This window comes from Hypanus sabinus, chromosome 27 (assembly GCF_030144855.1).
Source record: "Hypanus sabinus isolate sHypSab1 chromosome 27, sHypSab1.hap1, whole genome shotgun sequence".
In the NCBI taxonomy this organism is placed as follows: Eukaryota; Metazoa; Chordata; class Chondrichthyes; order Myliobatiformes; family Dasyatidae; genus Hypanus; species Hypanus sabinus.
This window is the reverse complement of record NC_082732.1, coordinates 47,237,338-47,263,531: the sequence shown is the minus strand read 5'-3', so window position 1 is coordinate 47,263,531 and position 26,194 is coordinate 47,237,338. Positions and strand designations below refer to the sequence as shown.

Genomic DNA, 26,194 nt, shown 5'->3' with positions numbered 1-26,194 from the left:
TTTGGATTTTCAGAAGTCCTTTGACAAGGTGCCACACAAGAGGCTGCTAAACAAGATAAGAGCCCATGGAATTACAGGGAAGTTACATACGTGGATAGAGTGTTGGTTGATTGGCAGGCAACAGAGAGTGGGAATAAAGGGATCCCATTTTGGTTGGCTGCCGGTTACCAATGGTGTTCCACAGGGATCCATGTTGGGGCCGCTTCTTTTTAAGTTGTATATCAACGATTTGGATTATGGAATAGATAGTTTTGAGGCTAAGTTTGCTGATGATACAAAGATAGGTGGAGGGGCCGGTAGTGCTGAGGAAACAGAGAGTCTGCAGAGAGACTTGGATAGATTGGGGGAATGGGCAAAGAAGTGGCAAATGAATTACAATGTCGGAAAGTGTACGGTCATGCACTTTGGTAGAAGAAGTAAACGGGCAGACTATTAGTTAAGTGGGGAGAGAATTCAAAGTTCTGAGATGCAACAGGACTTGGGAGTCCTTGTGCAGGATACCCTTAAGGTTAACCTCCAGGCTGAGTCGGTGGTGAAGAAGGCGAATGCAATGTTAGCATTCATTTCTAGAGGAATAGAGTATAGGAGCAGGGATGCGATGTTGAAGCTCTATAAGGCACTGGTAAGACCTTGCTTGGAATACTGTGTGCAGTTTTGGGCTCCTTATTTAAGAAAGGATGTGCTGACATTGGAGAGGGTTCAGAGAAGATTTACTAGAATGATTCTGGGAATGAGGACTGCTCTTGGACTGTACTCCTTGGAGTTTAGAAGAATGAGGGGGGACCTCATAGAAACATTTCGAATGTTGAAAGGCATGGACAGAGTGGATGTGGCAAAGTTGTTTCTCATGGTGGGGGAGTCTAGTACGAGAGGACATGACTTGAAGATTGCAGGGCGCTCATTCAGAACAGAGATGCGAAAAAATTATGAGGGGTATAGCTAAGGTAAATGCAAGCAGGCATTTTCCACTGAGGTTGGGTGGCTCTACAAATGGAAGTTATGGGTTAAATCAAGTCAAGTCAAATCACTTTTTATTGTCATTTTGACCATAACTGCTGGTACAGTACACAGTACAAACGAGACTTTTTTCAGGACCATGGTGCTACATGAAACAGCACAAAAACTACACTGAATTACATGAAAACAACACAGAAAAAAACTACACTAGACTACAGATCTACCCAGGACTGCATAAAGTGCAGAAAACAGTGCAGGCATTACAATAAATCATAAACAAGACAATAGGCACAGTAGAGGGCAGTAAGTTGGTGTTCAGTCCAGGCTCTGGGTATTGAGGAGTCTGATAGCTTGGGGAAAGAAACCCTTACATAGTCTGGTCGTGAGAGCTTCGGTGCCTTTTCCCAGATGGCAGGAGGAAGAGGAGTTTGTATGAGGGGTGCATGAGGTCCTTCATAATGCTGTTTGCTTTGCGGATGCAGTGTGTAGTGTAAATGTCCGTAATGGTGGGAAGAGAGACCTCGATGATCTTCTCAGCTGACCTCACTATCTGCTGCAGGGTCTTGCAATCCGAGATGGTGCAATTTCCGTACCAGGCAGTGATGCAGCTGCTCAGGATGCTCTCAATACAGCCCCTGTAGAATGATGAGGATGGGGAGTGGGAGATGGACTTCCCTCAGCCTTCGCAGAAAGTTGAGATGCTGCTGGGCTTTCTTTGCTGTAGAGCTGGTGTTGAGAGACTGGGTGAGATTCTCCACCAGGTGAACACCAAGAAATTTGGTGCTCTTAATGATCTCTACCAAGGAGCTGTCGATGTTCAGTGGGAAGTGCTCGCTCCATGCCCTCCTGAAGTCAACAACCATCTCTTTTGTTTTGATCACATTCAGAGACAGGTTGTTGGCTCTGCACCAGTCCATTAGCCACTGCACCTCCTCTCTGTACATCAGCAAACTTGATGATGTGGTTCGAGCTGTGTGTTGCAGCACAGTCATGGGTCAGTAGAGTGAACAGCAGTGGACTGAGCACACAGCCCTGGGGGACCCCTGTGCTCAGTGTGATGGTGTTGCAGATGTTGCCTCCAATCTGGACTGACTGAGGTCTCCTAGTCAGGAGGTCTAGTATCCAGTTGCAGAGGGAGGTGTTCGGGCCCAGTAGGCTCAGCTTTCCAATCAGTTTCTGAGGGATGATTGTGTTGAATGCTGAACTGAAGTCTATGAACAGCATTCGAATGTACGTGTCTTTTTTGTCCAGGTGGGTTAGGGCCGGGTGGAGGGTGATGGCAATGGCGTTGTCTGTTGAACGGTTGGGACGGTACGCAAACTGCAGGGGGTCCAGTGAGGGGGCAAGTGTGAAATGTAAAAGGTTTAAGGAGAATAAGAAGGTTATGAGAGTGTAGAACAAGCTGCCAGGACAAGTGATACATGCGAGCTTGATTTCAATATTTAAGAGAAGTTTGGATGGGTACCGTACATGGATGGTATGGAGGGCTCTAGTCCCTGTGCAGGTTGATGGAAAAAGGCAGTTAAAATTGTTTGGCACAGACCAGATGACCCAAAGGGCCTGTTTCTGTGTTGTACTTTTCTATCACCATATTACTCTACATACTTTGATAATAAATTTACTTTGAACATTGTTATCATGTTAGACCCACATTATATAATTTCTGCAGCATGTATCCAATGCAGACATCATGAGGAGTGACCACAATACCCATGTGGCCCTAGTGCCAGAGATGCATGTTCATCCTTGAACTTTACTGAGCTGCCAAGATGTCGGTCTTGTTGAAAATGTCACTTACCTGATTTGAAATTCATCATTTCAGTAACAAAATAGTAGTTGGTTATTGTAAACTGAGCCAGCTGGATTTGGTCCAGTCCATGTATCTGATCCTGATTGTCTGACCATCGATAGACAATATCTTCTGCTGAATAGCCATCTGGAAAAATGAAGAAGCATCTATCCTGAATCCAACATATTGATGTAATTACAAAGAAGGCACAACAGCGGTTATATGTTATTGGAAGTTTGAGTAGACTTAGTACGTAATCAAAGAATCTCACAAATTTCTACAGATGTACCATGGAGATCATTGTAACTAGTTGCATCACTGTCTGGTATGGAAGGGCCACTGCACAGGATTGGAAAAAGCTGCAGAAAGGTGTAAACTCTGCCATCTCTATCATGGGCACTACCTTCCCACCATTGAGGACACCTTCAAAAGGTGATGCCTCAAGAAGACGGCATCCAGCATTGAGGATCCCATCTCCCAGGACATGCCCTCTGCTCATTGCTACTATCAAGGAGGAAGTACAGTTGCCTGAAGGCACACACTCAACATTTCAGGAACAGCTTCTTCCCCTCGACCATCAGATTTCTGAATGGACAATGAACCCATGAACACTATCTCGCTATATTTTCTTACTCTCTTTTGCATTACTTATTGTAATTTATAGTTTTTTATTATGTATTGCAACGTACTGCCACTGCCACAAAACAAGAAATTTCACAACATATGCCAATGATATTAAAGTTGATTCTGATTCTGATTGCCCTTGCAATATCCTTGTCTATTTACTCAGCCTGTTTTTGTTCCCTTGAAGGTTCCCTGCATCCACCACACAATTCACCACCCCACTCAGCACCTTCAGACCTTTTGGCCAAGGAACATAAATCCAGAAGGAAAGGATAGTGCATAGTTATAAAGTAAACTCACAGCTCTCAAGATCCAGCATGCATTCTTGCTCATCCATTGGGTACTTGGTGAGATCCATGTCACAAGCAACTGTGGAAGTAATTCTACCAAAGGAATGGTGTCCAGATTAGATGACAAGTTCCAAACAGTGATTCATTACAGCTATTCCAAAGTGGCATCTGCTTAGAAATTTGTAAATCAACCCCAATTAAGATAACAAATTCAAATGATCACACTTTAAAACCAAACTTGAATCTGCAAATATTCAAGCAGCATCCAGCCTACTGTCTTTCAGGACCAGTACCAATTGAGGGACTCAGTTGGTCGGGGTCAACCATGGATTTTGTGTTATAGCTATTTACATGATACCCAAGCTAGTAAACAAGCCTGGGCAGTGTGATAAGGAGAGCACGCTGTTCTCCATCCAGCAGCAACCACCCCGGCCCCCCCCCCCCACAACCCCGTCATCATACAGCTGATGATTCCAAAAGAACAGCGGACACTGATACAATTTGGAACCAGGGGTATTGCAGGATTTGCCAGTTGCTATTGAACTCCACATAGGGCTGCCTTAGGGACGCCAACTCTGGATTTTTCCTTGGGGGTTTACTCCCAAAGCCTTCTCCATGAATGGGTACAGCTGCAAGGCACGGATATTTCAGATCTTCACTTAGATGAAATACCAAACATGTTTGACAAGCCCTATCTGCCTAGAGTGACTGTTTTTAAATTATCTGCTTTTGCTGATTCTCCAGTCAGTAGAAACACTTCCACCAGGTTAGTAACCAAGCCGCATGTGAAAGTCAGGAACTGAACTTGGTTGTTGGAGGCTATTTGAGATGCATGCCACTGGAAGCATTTAATAGGTAGTGGGAGCTTAAACCCACTATCTGTCCGCTACACCAATCTTGGACTATGACAACCTTAAAGAACAAGCACCGACTATCTTGCAATTAAAGTCAAAAAATGTCCGTGGGCAGAAAATTGTGTGGACTTAATGCGACAGGGCATTTGAAATGATACCTTGTCAGCCTGATATATCTGTACATTACACAGCATAAGTTTCCTGTGGTTGTACAGTGGTGAATTACCCAACAATATAATAAGGTTGAAAGAGTGCAGAGAAGGTTTACAAGGATGTTGCCGGGACTTGAGAAACTGAGTTACAGAGAAAGGTTGAATAGGTTAGGACTTTATTCCCTGGAACATAGAAAAATGAGGAGAGACTTGATAGAGGTATATAAAATTACGATGTGTATAGATAGAGTGAATGCAAGCAGGCTTTTTCCACTGAGGATAGGGGAGAAAAAAACCAGGGACATGGGTTAAGGGTGAAGGGGGAAAAGTTTAAAGGGAACATTGGGGGGGGGGCTTCTTCACACAGAGAGTGGTGGGAGTGTGCAATGAGCTGCCAGATGAAGTGGTAAATGCGGGCTCATTTTTAACATTTAAGAAAAACTTGGACAGGTATATGAATGAGAGGGGTTTGGAGGGATATGGTCCAGGTGCAGGTCAGTGGGATTAGGCAGAAAAATGGTTCGGCACAGCAAAGAAGAGCCAAAAGGCCTGTTCCTGTGCTGTAATGTTCTATGGTTCTATGGTTCTAATAGCAATGGAGACAGTTGTGTATAAATTTTCATAATTCATAATTTATAATCAGAACATCAACTGAATTAGGCTCCCATTAACTGTGAAGGTTTCCTCTCGGTGTTCCTGTTTCTTCCCACATTCCAAGAAAGTACACTTTAGGGTAAGTGAGTTGTGTGTGTGATAGGTTGATGCCAGAATCGTCGTATTAGTTGTGGGCTGTCCCCAGTACAATCGTTGCTGATTTGATTTGATGCAAATGACATATTTCGATGTACATGTGATGAATAAAGCTAGTTAAAGGAGAGGAGGTCACAGGATCACAAGATCACAAGACAAAGGAGCAGAAGTAGGCCATTCGGCCCATTGAGGCTGCTCTGCCACTCCACCATGAGCTAAATTATTCTCCCATCTAGTTCAAATTTCTGGCTTTTTCCCCATATCCCTTGATACCTTGACTAATTAGATACCTATCAATCTCCTCCTTAAACACCCTCGATGATTGGGCCTCCACAGCTGAGGTGTTGGAGTTGTTAAAATACATTAGGACAGGTAGGTCACCCGGGTCTGACGGAATATTCCCCAGGCTGCTCCATGAGGCGAGGGAAGAGATTGCTGAGCCTCTGGGTAGGATCTTTATGTCCTTGTTGTCTACGGGAATGGTACCGGAGGATTGGAGGGAGGGGAATGTTGTCCCCTTGTTCAAAAAAGGTAGTAGGAATAGTCCGGGTAATTATAGACCAGTGAGCCTTACATCTGTGGTGGGAAAGCTGTTGGAAAAGATTCTTAGAGATAGGATCTATGGGCATTTAGAGAATCATGGTCTGATCAGGGACAGTCAGCATGGCTTTGTGAAGGGCAGATCATGTCTAACAAGCCAGATAGAGTTCTTTGAGGAGATGACCAGGCATATAGATGAGAGTAGTGCACTGGATGTGATCTACATGGATTTTGGTAAGGCATTTTATAAGGCTCCACATGGTAGGCTTATTGAGAAAGTCAGAAGGCATGGGATCCAGGGAAGTTTGGCCAGCTGGATTCAAAATTGGCTTGCCTGCAGAAAGCAGAGGGTCATGGTGGAGGGAGTGCATTCGGATTGGAGGGTTGTGACTAGTGGTGTTCCATAAGGATGGGTTTTGGGACCTCCACTTTTTGTGATTTTTATTAATGATCTGGATGAGGGGGTAGAAGGTGGCTTAGCAAGTTTGCAGACGACACAAAGGTTGGTGGTGTTGTGGATAGTGTAGAGAATTGTCGAAGATTGCAGAGAGAGATTGATAGGATGCAGAAATGGGCTGAGAATTGGCAGGTGGAATTCAACCCAGAGAAGTGTGAGATGATTCAGTTTGGAAGGACAAACTCCAAGGCAGAGTACAAAGTAAATGGTAGGACACTTGGTAGTGTGGAGGAGCAGAGGGATCTGGGGATACATCCACAGATCCCTGAAAGTTGCCTCACAGGTAGATAGGGTAGTTAAGAAAACTTATGGGGTGTTAATTTTCATAAGTTGAGGGATAGAGTTTAAGAGTAGCAAGGTAATGATGCAGCTCTATAAAACTCTGGTTAGGCCACACTTGGAATACTGTGTCCAGTTCTGGTCGCCTCACTGTAGGAAGGATGTGGAAACATTGGAAAGGGTACAGAGCAGATTTACCAGGATGCTGCCTGGTTTAGAGAGTATGCATTATGATCAGAGATTAAGGGAGATAGGGCTTTACTCTTTGGAGAGGAGGAGGATGAGAGGAGACATGATAGAGGTATAAAAGATATTAAGAGGAATAGATAGACAGCTAGCGCCTTTCCCCAGGGCACCGCTGCTCAGTACAAGAGGACATGGCTTTAAGGTAAGGGGTGGGAAATTCAAGGGGGATATTAGAGGAAGGTTTTTTAGTCAGAGAGTGGTTGGTGCGTGGAATGCACTGCCTGAGTCAATGGTGGAGGCAGATATACTAGTGAAATTTAGAGACTATTAGACAGGTATATGGAGGAATTTAAGGTGGGGGGGGGGTTATATGGGAGGCAGGGTTTAAGGGTCGGCGCAACATTGTGGGCCGAAGGGCCTGTACTGTGCTGTACTCTTCTATGTTCTATGTAAACTTCATTCTTTCCTTCACCATTTCCCAGTCTTAAACTGGTCAGAATCATAGACAATGTGCCTGCACACAAATTCAGATATTCATTCCCAAAGACCTTAGTATTATTTGAAAACACAATAATGTATTTATAATATTACACAGATATCTCCCTTTAGCACATTCAATTGAACCTGATACTGTAGAGGATGACTCCGTCTGGTTGAAGCCTGATGAGTTTGTTTTCAACGGTAACATCATGAAACCAAGCTGACTTTGCGTTCACAATGTACGTGTCTGGTAACCACAGCTTATCCACAAAACGACTGTCCAGTCCAAGAGTCTTGTTTGTGTGATTGTATGAGAGACGTTCATCTTTCCAAATCTGACGCAAGAAAACTGTCATTGTGTACTCCTGCCAAACAGTGGAGAAAAACGTTATTTATTTATTTGTTTGTTTATTTATTTATGCATTTAGAGATATGGTGCAGAACAGATAAGCTGGTCCTGGACTTATTTCCACTTGGAATAATTTACTTATTATTATTTAATTATTTATGGTTTTATATTGCTATATTTCTACACTATTCTTGGTTGGTGCGATTGTAATGAAACCCAATTTCCCTCGGGATCAATAAAGTATGTCTGTCTGTCTGTCTGTCTGTCTTCTGGCCCAACAAACCACACTACCCAGCATCTTGCCTACAATGTTTAACCCTAGCCTGATCACAGGGCAATTTACAATAACCAATTAACCTATTAACCCATCTCTTTTGGGACTGTGGGAGGAAACCAGAGCACCTGGAGTAAATCTATGTGCACACCGGAGGACATACAAATTCCTTAAAACACTGTGTTAGAAATGAACGCCGAATTCCAAAGCATTCAGCTGGAATAGCGTCATACTAACTGCTACACTGCCGTGGTGCACTTCAAGGGGCATTTCTACTTCTCAGCCTGGTTTTCTACTCCTTTACAGCTTTAGGCAATTAACATTCAGATTTACGGATTTCCGTTTGGCAGAGTACAAACTTTATGAGCTGTTTATTTCCCTTAACTCTATTTACGTTCATGTAAAGGACAACATGGACCAATAAGTTACAGCCCTGGCCATTCTCTACCATCACTATCCAGGTGCCCACTCCAGTGAATTAATGTCACTGTAGAGCTAGAATAATTTCCATAGAAAATATGCAAACTTGCAGCATTGTGTTCAGTTCTGGTCCCCTCATTAAAGCAAGGATGTGGAAACTTTAGAGAAGGCACAGGAGAGATTTAACAGGAAACATGAGGAAATCTGCAGATGCTGGAAATTCAAACAACACACACAAAATGCTGGTGGAACATAGCAGGCCGGGCAGCATCTATAAGGAGAAGCACTGTCGACGTTTCGGGCCGAGACCCTTCGTCAGGTCTAACTGAAAGGGAAGATAGTAAGAGATTTGAAAGTAGTGGGGGGAGGGGGTGGGATGAAGCTAAGAACTGGAAAGGTGATTGGCGAAAGTGATACAGAGCTGGAGAAGGGAAAGGATTGTGGGATGGGAGGCCTCAGGAGAAAGAAAGGACGAGGGGAGCACCAGAGGGAGATGGAGAACAGGCAGAGTGATGGGCAGAGAGAGAGAAAAAAAATCAAACAACTAAATATGTCAGGATGGGATAAGAAGGGGAGGAGGGGCATTAACGGAAGTTAGAGAAGTCAAAGTTCATGCCATCAGGTTGGAGGCTACCCAGCCGGTATATAAGGTGTTGTTCCTCCAAACTGAGTTTGGATTCATTTTGACAGTAGAGGAGGCCATGGATAGACATATCAGAATGAGAATGGGACGTGGAATTAAAATGTGTGGCGACTGGGAGATCCTGCTTTCTCTGGCGGACTAAGCGTAGGTGTTCAGCAAAACGGTCTCCCAGTCTGCGTTGGGTCTCACCAATATATAAAAGGCCACACCGGGAGCACCGAACGCAGTATACCACACCAGCCGACTCACAGGTGAAGTGTCACCTCACCTGGAAGGACTGTCTGGGGCCCTGAATGGTGGTGAGGGAGGAGGTGTAAGGGCAGGTGTAGCACTTGTTCCGTTTACAAGGATAAGTGCCAGGAGGGAGATCGGTGGGAAGGGATGGGGGGGACGAGTGGACAAGGGAATCGCGTAGGGAGTGATCCCTGCGGGAAGCAGAAAGGCGGGGGGGGGGGGGAGGTAAAGATGTGCTTGGTAATGGGATCCCATTGGAGGTGGCGGAAGTTACAGAGAATTATACGTTGGACCTAGAGGCTGGTGGGGTGGTAGGTAAGGACAAGGGGAACCCTATCCCGGGTGGGGTGGTGGGTGGATGGGGTGAGGGCAGATGTGCGGGAAATGGGAGAGATGCATTTGAGAGCAGGGTTGATGGTGGAAGAAGGGAAGCCCCTTTGTTTAAAAAAGGAAGACATCTCCTTCGTCTTGAAATGAAAAGCCTCATCCTGAGAGCAGATGCGGCAGAGACAGAGGAATTGCGAGAAAGGGATAGCCTTTTTGCAAGAGACAGGGTGGGAAGAGGAATAGTCCAGGTGGCTGTGAGAGTCTGTAAGCTTATAGTAGATGTCAGTAGATAAGCCGTCTCCAGAGATGGAGACAGAAAGATCAAGAAAGGGGAGGGAGGTGTCGGAAATGGACCAGGTAAATTTGAGGGCAGGGTGAAAGTTGAAGGAAAGTTGTGGAACAGTCCATGTTCCAAGTCTATACGGGTATCCATTTCCCTCTTTTCCTTTGCTACATCGATGACTGCATTGGCGCTGCCTCCTGCACGCATGCTGAGCTCGTTGACTTCATTAACTTTGCCTCCAACTTTCACCCTGCCCTCAAATTTACCTGGTCCATTTCCGACACCTCCTTATGTACAGACACGTCTGTGCCCAGTGTCACTTCATAGTCATACAATCAATCTATAAGACCATAAGACCAAAAATTCAAAGTACTGTATATTTATTTTCAAATTATGTATGCAGTATGCAATCCTGAGATTCGTTTTCTCACAGAGAACAATGAAGCAAAGAAAACCTTGGAACCCATTCTGAGAAAAGCATCAAATCACGTCCCATGTGAAAAAAAAGAATTGCGAAAATGGCAACAAAAATAAACGAGCGAAAAACACAGAATATAAAACAGAAAATCGAAAGAGTACAGGCGTATTCTGTTCAGAGTGCATATTATCTGCAGGCCACCCAATTCAAAACTGGCCAAAATACCAACAAAAAAAGTAACCAAAACCAGGAACACATGATAATGTGAATTACAGAATCCAATTCACAAACCACAGACCCTGAACTCAGGCACCATCCTCTGACAGCATGGGGTGGGGGGAGAGAAAGAGAAGAAGAGAAAGGGGGAGAGAGAGAGAGAGACCATTTGTAGCAGTTTTTCACTGGAGTAAGGAAAATTACAGTGGTATGAGAGAGGAGCTGGCCAAAGTAAATTAGAAGTAGCTTCTGGCAAGGATGTGAGCAGAGCAACAATGGCGTGCATTTCTGGGCAAAATGAGGAAAATGCAGGACATGCGTATTCCAAAAAATGAAGAAATACTCAAATGGTAAAATAGTACAACCATGGCTGACAAGGGAAGTCAAAGCTACTGTAAAAACAAAAGGAAGGGCACACAACAAAACAAAAATTAGTGGGAAGATAGAGGATTGGAAAGTTTTTGAAAACCTACAAAGAGCAACTAAAAAAAAATCATTAGAAGGGAAAAAATGAAATATTTTCTAGCAAATAATATCAAAGTGAATAGTAGAAGTTTTTTCAAGTATGTTAAAAATAAAAGAGAAATGAGAGTAGATATAGGACTGCTAGAAAATGAGGCAGGAGAAATAATAACGGGGGACAAGAAGATAGCTAATGAACTAAATGAGTATTTTGCGTCAGGCTTACCTATGGAAGAAACTAGCAGTATGCCTGATGTTACAGTGTGTGAAGGAAGATAAGTGGATGCAGTTACTGTTACAAAAGAGAAGGTGCTCAAAAAGTTGTAAGACCTAAAGGTACATAAAGGTACATAAGTCACATAAGAACTGCACACTAGGGTTCTGAAAGAGTTATTGTTAGAGATTGTGGTGGCATTAGAAATGATCCTTCAAAAATCATTGGACTCTGACATGATGCCAGAGGACTGGGAAATTGAAAATGTTACTCCACTCTTTAAAAAAGGAGGAAGGCAGCAGAAAGGAAATCATAGACCAGTTAGCCTGATCTCAGTGGTTGGGGAGATGTTTGAGTCAATTTTTAAGGATGAGGTGATGGAATACTTGGTGACATAAGACAAGATAGTACAAATTCAGCATGGTTTCATTCAGGAAAAATCCTACCTGACAAATCTGTTGGAATTCTTTGAAGAGATTACAGGGGTTACAGTGGATGTTGTGTATTTGGACTTTCAGGAGACCTTTGACAAAGTGCCACACATGAGGCTGCTTAGCAAGTTAAGAGCCCATGGTATTACAGGAAAGTTACTAACATGGTTAGAACATTAGCTGATTAGTAGGAGACAGGGAATGGGAATAAAAGGATCCTTGTCGGGTTGGCTGCCAGTGACTAGTGGTGTTCTGCAGGGGTCGGTGTTGGGACCATTTCTTTTTATGCTGTAAATAAATGATTCAGAAGATGGAATAGATGGCTTTGTTGCCAAGTTTGCAGACGATATGAAGATTGGTGGAGGGGCAGGTAGTGTTGAGGAAATCGGTAGGATGTAGACTTAGACAGATTACAAGAATGGGTAGGAAAGTGGTAAATGAAATACCATGTTGGAAAATGCATGGTCATGCACTTTGGTAGTAGAAATAAATGTGAGGACTATTTTCTAAATGGGGAGAAAATCCAGGAATCTGAGATGCAGTGTGTCTTGGGAGTCCTCGTGCAGAACACCCTGAAGGTTAACTTGCAGATTGAGTTGATGGTGCAGAAAGCAAATGCCACATTAGCATTCATTTCAAGAGGTCTAGAATACAAAAGCAAGAATGTGATGCTGAGGCTTTATAAGACACTGGTGAGGCCTCACCTTGAGTATTCTGAACAGCTTTGGGCCCCTCATCTTAGAAAAGATGTGCTGGCATTGGAGAGGGTCCAGGGGAGGTTCACAAGGATGATTTCAGGAATGAAAGGGTTATCATATGTGGAACGTTTAATGGCTCTGTGTCTGTATTTGCTGGAATTCAGAAGAATGGTGTGGGGGGGGGAGAATCTCATTGAAACCTTTTTAATGTTGAAAGAGTAGACATAGTAGACATGGAAAGAATGTTTCCCATGGTGGGAGGGTTTAGGCACAGCCTCAGGATATAGGGGCGCCGTTTCAAAACAGAGATGCAGAGAAATTTCTTTAGCCAAAGGGTGGTGAATTTGTGGAATTTGTTGCCATGTGCAGCGGTGGAGGCCAGGTTGTTGAGTGTATGTAAGGCAGAGATCGATAGGTTCTTGACTAGACAGCATCAAAAATTACAAGGAGAAGGCCGGGAACTGGGGTTGAGGAGGAGATTAAAAAAAAAGGATCAGCCATGATTGAATGGAAGAGCAGACTTGATAGGCCAGATGGCCTAATTCTGCTCCTGTATCTTTTGAATGCAGAGATCTTCCTTCCAGAGCAGCAAGTGTGAGGGAGAGAGGAACTGCTGTACACAGACATCTTCCTCCAGCAGCAGCGAGAGAAAAGCTTGTAGATGGTGCTGAACACCCTCTCGCCTTATGCCTACTCCTCGATGATTTCAATCTTCCTTGGTGCTTTAATCATTGAGATTACTGAAAAATAGAATTAATCATTGGCTCGCACCCTGACTCCAAGCTTCTTGACCTCAAGGCTGCACCCTTTGCTCGAAGCCTCATAAAACCTCTTGGAGACAGCAAAGTGCCAGATCACTCAATCATACTAAAAACACACCACCAAAATGTAGATTGCAGGTCCCAACACAAGCAAACTCGCATTTGAAAGAAAAAGAACTTTTAAAAGAAGAAAAAGAAGTAATTTTGTGTACTTTCTGGAGGATACACTATTGGTCGCATTGTTTGCTGTCACCATAAGGTATAGGAGCAGAAATAGGCCATTTGGCCCCTTGAGTCTTTCTGTAGCCTCCCTGCTTCCTCAACGTTACCTGCTTCTCTACCTATCATTGCATCGCATGCAAACATGACTACAAAGCCATCAATCCCTGTGGCTGTACCCCTTGACAATAAATACTCCTGTTTGAGTATTGTTAGGGGGTCAGCCTACCTGGGGAAAGCAACAGTGGCTGTGCCTCTGGCACCGAGTCTGGCCCTGTGGCTCAGAAGGGTAGGGAAAGGAAGAGGAAGGTAGTAATGATAGGGAACTCTATAGTTAGGGGGTCAGACAGACGATTCTGTGGACGCAGGAAAGAAACTTGGATGGTAGTTTGCCTCCTAGGTGCCAGGGTCCAGGATGTTTCAGATCTCGTCTAAGATATCCTGCAGTGGGAGGGAGAACAGCCAGACATCGTGGAACAATGACATAGGTAGGAAAAGGGAAGAGGTCCTGAAAAAAGACTATAGGGAGTTAGGAAGGAAGTTGAGAAGCAGGACCGCAAAGGTAGTAATCTCAGGATTACTGCCTGTGCCATGTGACGGTGAGAATAGGAACTGGATGAGGTGGAGGATAAATGCGTGGCTGAGGGATTTGAGCAGGGGGCAGGGATTCAGATTTCTGGATCACTGGGACCTCTTTTGGGGCAGGTGTAACCTATACAAAAAAGACGGGTTTCACTTGAATCCCAGGGATCCCAGGGGGAATCCCAGAATATCCTGGCAGGGAGGTTTGCTAAGGGGCACACTCAGACCGAAAGTTTGAGATGTGTCTATTTTAACACAAGGAGTGTTGTGAACAAAGTGGATGAGCTTAAAGTGTGGATCAGTACTTGGAGATATGATACGGTTGTCATTGCAGAGACTTGGATGGCTCAGGGACAGGAATGGTTACTTCAAGTGCCGGGTTTTAGATGCTTCAGAAAGGACAGGGAGGGAGGCAAAAGAGGTGGGGGCGTGGCACCGTTGATCAGAGATAGTGTCATGTCTGCAGTAAAGGTGGAGGCCATGGAGAGATTGTCCCCTATGGAGGGGTCAATAACTTTACTGGATGCTTTTTATAGGCTGCCCAATAGTAACAGGGATATCGAAGAGCAGATAGTGAAACAGATCCTGGAAAGGTGTAATAATAACAGAATTGTCATGATGGGAGATTATAATTTCCCAAATATCCATTGGCATCTCCCTAAAGCAAGGGGTTTAGATGGGGTGGAGTTTGTTAGGTGTGCTCAGGAAGGTTTTTTGACACGGTATGTAGATAAGCCTACAAGAGGAGAGGCTGTACTGGATTTTGTATTGGGATATGAACCTGGTCAAGTGTCAGATCTCTCAGTGGGAGAACATTTTGGAGACAGTGATCATAATTCTATCTCCTTTACAATAGCATTGGAGAGAGATAGGAACAGACAAGTTAAAAAAGCATTTAATTGGAGTAAGGGGAATTATGAGGCTATCAGGCAGGAAATTGGAAGCTTAAAGTACAGAAGAAATGTGGCAAATGTTCAGGGGATATTTGTGGGGAGTTCTGCATAGGTACGTTCCAATGAGACAGGGAAGTTATGGTAGGTACAGGAACCATGGAGTACAAAGGCTGTAATAAGTCTAGTCAAGAAGAAAAGAAAAGCTTTAGAAGCTCAGGTTCAGAGAGCTATGTAATGTTAGAGATCTAGAAGATTATAAGGCTAACAAGAAGGAGCTTAAGGAGGAAATTAGGAGAGCCAGAAGGGGCCATAAGTAGGCCTTGGTGGGCAGGATTGAGGAAAACCCCATCATTCTATAAGTATATGAGAACAAGAGGATAAGACATGAAAGAATAGGACCTATCAAGCATGACAGTGGGAATGTGTGTATGGAACCAGAGGAAATAGCAGAGGTACTTAATGAATACTTTACTTCAGTATTCATTATGGAAAAGGATCTTGGTGATTGTAGTGATGACTTGCAGCAGACTGAAAAGCTTGAGCATGTAGATATTAAGAAAGAGGATGTGCTGGAGCTTTTGGAAAGCATCAAGTTGGATAAGTCACCAGGACTGGATGAGATATACCCAGGCTACTGTGGGAGGCGAGAGAGGAGATTACTGAGCCTCAGGCTATAATCTTTGCATCATCAAAGGGGACGGGAGAGGTTACGGAGGATTGGAGGGTTGCGGATGTTGTTCCCTTATTCAAGAAAGGGAGTAGGGATAGCCCAGGAAATTATAGGCCAGTGAGTCTGACTTTGGTGGTTGGTAAGTTAATCCTGAAAAGCAGGATTTATGAAAATTTGGAGAGGTATAATATGATTAGGAATAGTCAGCATGGCTTTGTCAAAGGCAGGTTGTGCATTATGAGCCTGATTGAATTTTTTTGTGGATGTGACTAAACACATTGATGAAGGAAGAGCAGTAGATGTAGTGTATATGGATATCAGCAAGGCATTTGATAAGGTACCCAATGCAAGGCTTATTGAGAAAATGAGGCATGGGAACCAAGGGGACATTGCTTTGTGGATCCAGAACTGGCTTGCTTACAGAAGGCAGAGTGGTTGCAGATGGGTCATATTCTGCATGGAGGTTGGTCACCAGTGGAGTGCCTCAGGGATCTGTTCTGCGACCCTTACTCTTCATGATTTTTATAAATGACCTGGATGAGGAAGTGGAGGGATGGGTTAGTAAGTTTGCTGTTGACACAATAGACAATAGGTGCAGGTGTAGGCCATCCGCCATTCGCGGTGATCATGGCTGCTCAAACACAATCAGTACCCCGTTCCTGCCCTCTCCCTATATCCCCTGACCCCGCTATCTATAAGAGCTCTATCTAACTCTCTCTTGAATGCATCCAGAGACTTGGCCTCCACTGCCTTCTGGGGCAGAGCATTCCACATATCCACCACTCTCTGGGTGAAAAAGTTTTTCTGCATCTCTGTTCTAAATAGCCTACCCCTTATTCTTAAACTGTGGCCTCTAGTTCTGGACTCACCCATCAGCGAGAACATGCTTCCTGCCTCCAGCATGACCAATCCCTTAATAATTTTATATGTTTCAATCAGATCCCCTCTCATCCTTCTAAATTCTAGTGTATACAAGCCCAGTTGCTCCAATCTTTCAACATATGACAGTCCTGCCATTCCAGGAATTAACCTTGTGAACCTACGCTGCACTCCCTCAATAGCAAGAATGTCCTTCCTCAAATTTGGAGACCAAAACTGCACACAGTACTCCAGGTGGGGTCTCATCAGGGCCCTGTACAGCTGCAGAAGGACCTCTTTACTCCTATACTCAATTCCTCTTGTTATAAAGGCCAGCATGCCATTAGCTTTCTTCACTGCCTGCTGTACCTGCATGCTTGCTTTCATTGACTGATGTACAAGAACACCTAGATCTCGTTGTACTTCTCCTTTTCCTAACTTGACTCCATTTAGATAGTTATCTGCCTTCCTGTTCTTGCCACCAAAGTGAATAACCTCATATTAATCCACATTAAACTGCATCTGCCATACATTTGCCCCCTCACCCAACCTGTCCAAGTCACCCTGCATTCTCATAACATCCTCCTGAGATTTCACACTGCCACCCAGCTTTGTGTCATTGGCAAATTTGCTAATGTTACTTTTAATCCCTTCATCTAAATCATTAATGTATATTGTAAACAGCTGCGGTCCCAGCACCGAACCTTGCGGAACCCCCACTGGCCACAGCCTGCCATTCCGAAAGGGACTACTCTTTGCTTCCTGTCAGCCAGCCAATTTTCAATCCATGTCAGTACTCTGCCCCCAATACCATGTGCCCTAATTTTGCCCACTAATCTCCTATGTGGGACTTTATCAAAAGCTTTCTGGAAGTCCAGGTACACTACATCCACTGGCTCTCCCTTGTCCATTTTCATAGTTACATCCTCACAAAACTCCAGAAGATTAGTCAAGCATGATTTTCCCTTCATAAATCCATGCTGACTCGAACTGATCCTTCTACTGCTATCCAAATGTGTCGTAATTAACTCTTTTATAATTGACTCCAGCATCTTTCCCACCACTGACGTTAGGCTAACTGGTCTATAATTCCCTGTTTTCTCTCTCCCTCCTTTCTTGAAAAGTGGGACAACATTAGCCACCCTCCAATCAGCAGGAACTGTTCCTGAATCTATAGAACATTGGAAACTGATTACCAATGCGTCCACAATTTCTAGAGCCACCTCTTTAAGTACCCTGGGATGCAGACCATTAGGTCCCGGGGACTTATCAGCCTTCAGACTCAACAGTCTATCCAACACCGTTTCTTTCCTAATATAAATTTCCTTCAGTTCATCCTTTACCCTAGTTCCTTTGGCCATTATTACTTCTAGGAGATTGTTTGTGTCTTTCCTAGTGAAGACAGATCCAAAGTACCTGTTCAACTCATCTGCCATTTCCTTGTTCCCCATAATAAATTCACCCGTTTCTGTCTTGAATAGCCCAATTTTGGTCTTAACTATTTTTTGCTATTCACATACCGAAAGAAGCTTTTACTATCCTCCTTTATATTCTTGGCTAGTTTACCTTCGTACCTCATTTTTTCTTGGCGTATTGCCTTTTTTGTTATCTTCTGTTGCTCGTTAAAAGCTTCCCAGTCTTCCAGTTTCCTGCTCATCTTTGCTATGTTATACTTCTTCTCTTTTATTTTTATACTGCCCTTTACTTCCCTCGTCAGCCACGGCTGCTGCCCCTTACTCCCCTTAGGATCTTTCTTCCTCTTTGGAATGAACCAATCCTGCACCTTCTGCATTATTCCCAGAAATACTTGCCATTGTTGTTCCACTGTCTTCCCTGCTAGTGTATTGTTCCATTGAACTTTGGCCAGCTCCTTCCTCATAGCTCCATAGTTCTCTTTGTTCAACTGTAATACTGACACATCCGATTTTCCCATCTCCTTCTCAAATTGTAGGTTAAAACATATCATATTATGGTCACTACCTCCTAATGGTTCCTTTACCTCGAGGTCCCTGATCAAATCTGGTTCATTGACACAAAGGTTAAAGATGTTGTGGATAGTGTGCTGGGCTGTGAGAGATTACAGCGGGACATTGATAGGATGCAAAACTGGGCTGAGAAATGGCAAATGGAGTTCAACCCAGATAAGTGTGAAGTGGTTCATTTTGGTAGGTCAAATATGATGGCAAAATATAGTATTAATGTTAAGACTCTTGCCAGTGTGGAGGATCAGAGGCATCTTGGGGTCTGAGTTCATAGGACTCTCAAAGCAGCTGCGCAGGTTGATTCTATGGTTAAGAAGGCTTATGGTGTATTGGCCTTCATCAATCGTGGAATTGAATTTAGGAGCCAAGAGGTAATGCTGCAGCTATATAGGACCCTGGTCAGACCCCACTTGGAGTACTGTGCTCAGTTCTGGTTACTTCACTACAGAAAGGATGTGGAAGCCATAGAAAGGGTGCAGAGGAGATTTACAAGGGTGTTGCCTGGATTGGGGAGCATGCCTTATGAAAATAGGTTGAGTGAACTCGGCCTTTTCTCCTTGGAGTGACGGAGGATGGTAGGTGACCTGATAGACATGTATAAGATGTTGAGAGGCATTGATCATTGATCGTGTGGATAGTCAGAGGCTTTTTCCCAGGGCTGAGATGGCTGCCATAAGAGGACAATGGTTTAAGGTGCTGGTGAGTAGGTACAAAGGAGATGTTAGGGGTAAGTTTTTTACTCAGAGTGTGGTGAGTGCGTGGAATGGGCTGCTGGCAACAATGGTGGTGGTGGAGGGTCTTTTAAGAGACTTCTGGATAGGTACATGGAGCTTAGGAAAATAGAGGGCTATAGGTAAGCCTAGTAATTTCTAGGGTAGGGACATGTTCGGCAGAACTTTGTGGGCTAAAGGGCCTGTATTGTGCTGTAGGCTTTCTATGTTTCTATGTTTCTAATTCCATCATCAAAATTATTGCTAAATACTGTAAAAATAAGTGGTCCCAATGCAGACCCCTGGGGATTACCACCAGTCAGTAGCAGCCACCCAGAAAAGGCTCCCTTTATTCCCACTTTTTGCCTCCTGCCAATCAGTAATACTCTATGAATGATAGTAATTTTCCTGTAATAGCATGGGCTCATAACTTTTTAAGCGGGCTCATGTGTGGCACCTTGTCAAAGGCGTTCTGAAAATCTAAGTACACAACATCCACCGATTCTCCTTTGTCTATCCTGTTTGTCATTTCTTCGAAGAATTCCAACAGAGTTGTAAGGCAAATTTTTCCCTATGGGAGACCATGCTGACTTTGGCCTATTTTAGCTTGTACCTCCAAGTACTCTGAAACTACATCCTTAACAATCAATTCCAGCATCTTCCCAATGACTGAGTTCAGACTAACTGGCCTATAATTTCCTTTCTTCTGCTTCCCCGCCTTCTTAGAGTGACATTTGCAATTTTCCATTTCTCTGGAACCATGCCAGAATCAATTGATCCTTGAAAGGTTATTACTAATGCCTCCACAATCTGTTCAGGCATTTCTTTCAGAACCCTGGTTGTAGACTATCTGGTCCAGGTAACTTATCTACCGTCAGATCTTTCACTTTCTCAAGAGACTTCTCCCTAGTAATAACAACTGCACACACTTCATGACTCCTGACACTTAGAACTTCCACCAGAAGATACTACTAGTGTCTTCCACAGTGAAGACTGATGCAAAATACTTATTCAGTTTGTCCACCATTTCGTTTTCCCTATTACTACCTCTCCAGCATCATTTTACAGCAGTCATCAGTCTGATATCTACTCTTGCCTCTCTTTTACAGTTTATATATCTGAAGAAGCATTTGGTATCCTCTTTAATATTATTGGCTAGCTCTTAGTTTCATATTCCATCTTTTCCTTCTTTATGATTTTCAGTTGCCTTTTATTGGTTTTTGAAAGCTTCCCAATCCTCCAACTTCCCACTGATTTTTGCTCTATGCCCTCTCTGTGGCTTTTATGTTCGTTTTGATTTCTCTTGTCAGCCAAGGTTGTGTCATCCTGCCTTTAGAATACATCTTCTTTGGGATGTATCTATCCTGTGCCTTTTAAATTGCTCAAAAACCTTTGTATTTATAAAATTGTGCTTTTTACTAATTTTGTTTTCTTTATCTTATCATATTTTTCATGCCACATCGGATCCAGAGTAACAATAATTTAATTTTCTTTTGCACTTATGTACTGGAAATGACATGAAATAATCTTGAATCTTGAATGTTAAATTGTCTTACCCAAACTGCCAGGTTTATCTGTGAAAGACATTGAAATTTATACAAAATACTGCATGAATGTACACTTAGCCAGCATCCTTTGCATCTCTAGCATACTTCGAAGGGCTTCCTAACCAGCAGATCATTTTTGAAGTATGGTCCATGCTGCCAGTAGCTGGGTATAACATATTATTTGTGCTAAGATGCAAAATCAAATGAGTTTGAACAGGAATTACAATTGTCCAGAATAGCAACCCTGTAATTTCAAATACAAGAGATCATGCAGATACTGAAATTCCAGATGAACACACACAGAATAGTAGAGGAACTTAGCAGATCAGGTAACATCTATAGAGAGGAATAAACAGTCGACAGTTCTGGCCAAGACCCTTCAAAAGAACTGAAAAGGAAGGGAGAGATGCCAGAATAAGAACATGGGGAAGGATAAGGAGGACAAGTTAGAAGGTGATAGATGAAGCCAAGTAGGTGGGGATGGGATGAAGTAGGAAGTGGGAGGTGGTAGGTGGAAAGATAAAAGGCTAGAGAAGGAGGAGAGGATCAAGGGAGAGGAGAGGAGAGAAGAAAGGGAAGGACGAGGGGCACCAGGGAGAGATGATAGGAGAATAGGAGAGTGATACAAAATAAGAGGCCAGAGTGGGGAATTGATGAAGAGGGAAGAAGGAGGGAAACATCAAAAGTTCTGTCTAGGTATTCTCCAATCTGATGACATGAACATTAACTTCTTTGTTAATGTTTATGCCATCAGGTTAGAGACTACCTAGACAGAATATGAAGTGTTGCCCTCCAATCTGAGAGTGGCCTTATCACAGCAGAAGAGGAGGCCATGGACCAAAAATATGGGATAGGATTAAAATGGTTAGCCACCAGGGCAGTAATAGACTTGTGAAATGACAAGTCAGACTGAAGTAGGTTTTTTGCATTTTGAGGTGACGTGATATCTGCCTTCGAGCAGCTGTTTTATTGGCTGCCCTATTAGAATGTCATTTCCCAAAATGACAATTTAGATAAGAACTGAAGCATGGTCTATTTTAGTAAAGCCTGCGAAAGCAGAGATCTGGCCATTAATCATTCTTTCACTTGTGGCTACCCACTTTCTGCGCAGGCGAACGGGCTCACAAATAGCCAGCGCGCGGGGAGAGACTTTGGTAATGCACCTCTGACATCATTTCCGCCTGGAGAGGACGGGCGCTAGGGATTAAATGCCAGCGCCGCGAAGTTTGAATAAACTAGTCTCGAAATGACTTACCGACTGTGTGTTGTTGTCTCTAGTTCTGTATGCAGTACATTGCTACACTGGTGACCCCGACGGTCCAAATGGGATTTAGACCATAGATGACTGACTCTTCATCTGTTCACGTAGTTTCGCTAAAACTGCTGACTTTCTGGACGCTGCGACCATGCATGTGGTTTAGCCAAGCAGAAGCCCAGTTCCAGATTTGGCAGATATCTTCTGATTCCACACGATACTGTTACATGGTGAGCACCCTTGACCAGGAGACGGCCGCCCAGGTTGTGGATTTCATACAGTCGCCCCCGGAAAAAGGCAAATATGAATCATTCAAAGTGCTGCTCATTGGGACCTTTGATCTCTCAAGGTGTGAGCGGGGTGCCCTCCTGCTTCACCTGGAAGGTTTGGGAGACAGGCCGCCGTCAGCATTAATGAACAAGATGCTGGCCCTGGTTGACAGACACAAGCCCTGCCTCATGTTCGAGCAAGCGTTCCTAGAGCAACTGCCCGCGGATATACATCTGCTGCTGGCCAACGCAGATTTCAGCAACCCCCGGAAGGTGGCGGCCCGGGCAGACGTGCTGTGGAAAGCCAAGAGGGAGAGCGTGGCGTCCGTCGGTCAGATTACCAGGCCACGCGCCCAACAGCAAACCAGACCAGGCCCGGCAGGGGGGCGCACACAACACAGAGGCAGGAGTGAGGAGGACAGTGAACAGTGGTGTTTCTACCACCAGCAGTGGGGCACAGAAGCCCGCTCTTGTCACCCGCCCTGCAAGGGCCAGGGCCAGCTGCCGCTAATGGCTATGGTGGCTGGCTACCAGGACAGCCTCTTGTATGTCTGGGACAAACAGTCGGGACGCCGCTTCTTGGTTGACACTGGAGCGGAAATCAGCGTCTTGCCCCTGACGGGGTACGACACCCGCAACAGGAAGTCAGGACCCACCCTGAGGGCTGCAAACGGCAACATGATACGGACCTACGGCACCCGCACAGTGCAGCTGCAGTTCGGCACCAGACGGTTCACGTGGGACTTCACACTGGCCGTCGTGGCCCAACCACTCCTGGGGGCGGACTTCTTGTGAGCTCACAGCCTGCTGGTCGACTTGCAAGGGAAAAGACTGGTGCATGCCAAGACTTTCCAGATGTTCTCCCTGGGTGAAGCCAAGTTGCTGGCCCCACACCTGGACTCCATTACGCTGTCGGACAATGAATTCACCAGAATCCTGGCGGACTTTCCATCGATTCTGGCACCGCAGTTCACGGCAGCCATGCCCAGACACGGGGTACAGCACCACATCCCGACCCAGGGACCACCCCTCCACGCTTCTGCACGAAGGCTCCCCCCGGAAAAGCTCCGCCTGGCGAAGGAGGAGTTCAAGAGGATGGAGGAATTGGGGATAGTACGGAGGTCCGACAGCCCATGGGCCTCCCCCCTGCACATGGTGCCCAAAGCAGCCAGGGGTTGAAGACCATGCGGTGACTACTGCAGACTGAATGAGGCTGCAACTCCAGGCCGCTACCCCGTGCCGCACATACAGGACTTTGCATTAAACCCACACGGGGCAAGAATCTTTTCCAAAGTAGACCTCATCCAGGGATACCATCAAATCCTGGTACACCCTGAAGACATCCCCAAAACAGCACTCATCACCCCATTCAGCCTGTTCAAATTCCTCTGAATGCTATTTGGCCTGAAGAATGCTGCACAGATGTTCCAGCAGCTAATGGATGCAGTGGGACGCGACCTGGACTTTGCATTCATCTATTTGGATGACATCCTCATAGCCAGCAGTAGTCATCAGAAGCATCTGTCCCACCTCTGTCAACTCTACTTCCGCCTGAGTGATTTCAGCCTCACGATCAACCTGGCCAAATGCCAATTCGGTCTCGATACCATCGACTTCCTGGGCCACAGGATTACCAAAGACGGGGCAACACCTCTGCCTGCCAAGGTAGACGCGATCCGCCACTTTGCCCAGCCCAACACAGTCAAAGGCCTGCAGGAGTTCGATGGCCTACCACCGTTTCCTCCCCTCAACAGCCCGTATCATGTGCCCTTTGCACACTCTGATGTCGGGTAGGGCATTACTTGGGACGAGGAGGCTGCGGCCACTTTCATTAAAGCCAAGGAAGCCTTGGCAGATGCCGCGATGCTGGTGCACCCCAGAACGGACGTTCCGACCGCCCTCACAGTGGACGCATCCAACACAGCAGTCGGTGGGGTGCTGGAGCAACTCATCGAGGGGTGCTGGCAACCCCTGGCATTCTTCAGCAAGCACCTACGACCACCCGAACTCAAGTTCAGTGCCTTTGACCGGGAGTTGTTGGCACTGTATCTGGCAATCCAGCATTTCAGGTACTTCTTAGAAGGCAGGCCGTTCACCGTGTTCATGGACCACAAACGGTTGACCTTCGCGTTCATGAAGGTGTCAGATCCCTGGATGGCTCGCAAGCAGCGACATCTGTCCTACATTGCCGAGTACATGATAGACATCCAGCATGAATTGGGGAAGGACAACGTCGTGGCAGACACACTCTCCAGACCAGCTGTCCGGGCCCTGTCCCTGGGGATGGACTATGCAGCACTGGCGGAGGCACAGCAGGCAGACGACGAAATGCCCAGCTACAGGACCGCAGTCTCGGGTTTGCAGCTGCAAGACTTTCTTGTAGGCCCAAGTGAGAGGACCCTCCTATGCGATGTGGCTACTGGCCAACCTCGCCCCATCGTCCCGGCAGCCTGGAGGCAGTGAGTTTTCGACTCCATATACGGTTTGGTGCAACCATCTATCAGGACAACTGCCCGGCTGGTCTCCGGCAAGTTCGCGTGGCACGGACTTCACAAACAGGTCAGCGAATGAGCCAGAATGTGTGCGCAGTGCCAAACAGCCAAGGTGCATTCAAACCCACCCACCGGAGGTTCGACCACATTCATGTGGATATCGTGGGCCCCCTACCAGTGTCCCGAGGAGCGTGGTACCTCCTAACTATGGTATACCAGTTCACGAGGTGGCCAGAGGCGGTCCCGCTCACCGACACATCTGCCGATTCCTGCGCCAGAGCACTGATTGCAACCTGGGTAGCACGCTTCCGGGTACCTGCCCACATTACCTCCAACAGAGGCGCCCAGTTCACCTCCAGCCTGTGGTCGGCTGTGGTCAGCCTGTTGGGAACGCAGCTACACCACACTACTGCCTACCACCCACAGTCGAACGGACTAGTTGAACGCTTCCACTGTCATTTGAAGTCGGCTCTCATGGCCCGCCTGAAAGGACCTAACTGGTTGGACGAGCTTCCCTGGGTCCTGCTTGGAATTCGCACAGTGCCCAAAGAGGCCTCGTCAGCCAAGTTGGTGTAAGGCGCACCCCTGGCCGAACTGGGAGAGTTTATACCAGCCCCAAGGGGGCAAGAGGAAGAACCCGCAGTAGTCCTGGACAGACTACGCAGAAGGCTTGGCAACCTGGACCCCGTACTGACTTCACAGCATGGACGGACCCTGACCCATGTACCCAAAGACCTGCAGAACTGTAAGTTTGTGTTTGTACGAAGGGGCGGACACCAGGCACCGCTACAGTGGCCATACGAGGGGCTGTTCAAGGTGATCAACAACAACGGGTCCACGTACGTTCTGGACATTGGGGGGGGAAAGAGGAGGTTTTCACAGTGGACCGACTCAAACCAGCCCATGTGGACTTGAGGGGTGTATTGCTAGTTCTGGGGGGGAGGGGGTTATGTGGCGACCCACTTTCTGTGCAGGCGAACCGGCTCACAAATAGCCAGCGCGCGGGGAGAGACTTTAGTAATGCACCTCTGACGTCATTTCTGCCCAGAGAGGGCGGGCGCTAGGGATTAAATGCCGGCGCTGTGAAGTTTGAATAAACTAGTCTCGAAACAACTTACTGACTGTGTGTCATTGTCTCTAGCTCTGTATGTAGTACATCGCTACACACTGACAATTTAAAGGAAGCTCACTAGATTTTCATTCCCACCTCAGGAGAAATTATCTGTCTCCAAACTTGTTAAAAAAAACAATGAGACCATAAGACACAGGAGAAGAGTTAGGCCATTTGGTCTATCAATTCTGCTCTACCATTCCATCATGGCTGATGGAATGTCCTGACTAATCAAGAATCTATCAACCTTCACTCCTAAAATAAATGTTACACACTCAGTTCACCTTATTGTAAATGTCTGTAATTTGTTGCAGCTTCAGAATAGAAGGACATCCATTTAGAACAAAGATGAGGAGGAATTTCTTTAGCCAGAGGGTTGTGTATCTGTGGAAATCATTGCTACAAGTCAAGTCAAGTCAAGTCACTTTTATTGTTAGTTCGACCATAACTCTTATGTACAGTACACAGTAAAAATGAGACAATGTTTTTCAGGACCATGGTGTTACATAACACAGTAC

The 26,194-nt window shown here is 45.4% G+C and overlaps 1 protein-coding gene across 3 annotated transcripts in view; it reads right to left on the bottom strand.

The window, feature by feature from the left end:
• gabrd (gamma-aminobutyric acid type A receptor subunit delta) overlaps nucleotides 1–26,194 on the bottom strand; it is a 159,767-nt gene that overhangs the window by 27,377 nt on the left and 106,196 nt on the right. For all 3 annotated transcript variants that reach the window (XM_059952438.1, XM_059952437.1, XM_059952439.1), the window contains 3 exons: nucleotides 7,503–7,723; nucleotides 3,671–3,753; nucleotides 2,756–2,893 (listed from right to left, as the gene is read on the bottom strand). In XM_059952438.1, the coding sequence (XP_059808421.1) occupies nucleotides 2,756–2,893; nucleotides 3,671–3,753; nucleotides 7,503–7,723 (442 nt within the window). The remainder of the gene's footprint in view (nucleotides 1–2,755; nucleotides 2,894–3,670; nucleotides 3,754–7,502; nucleotides 7,724–26,194) is intronic.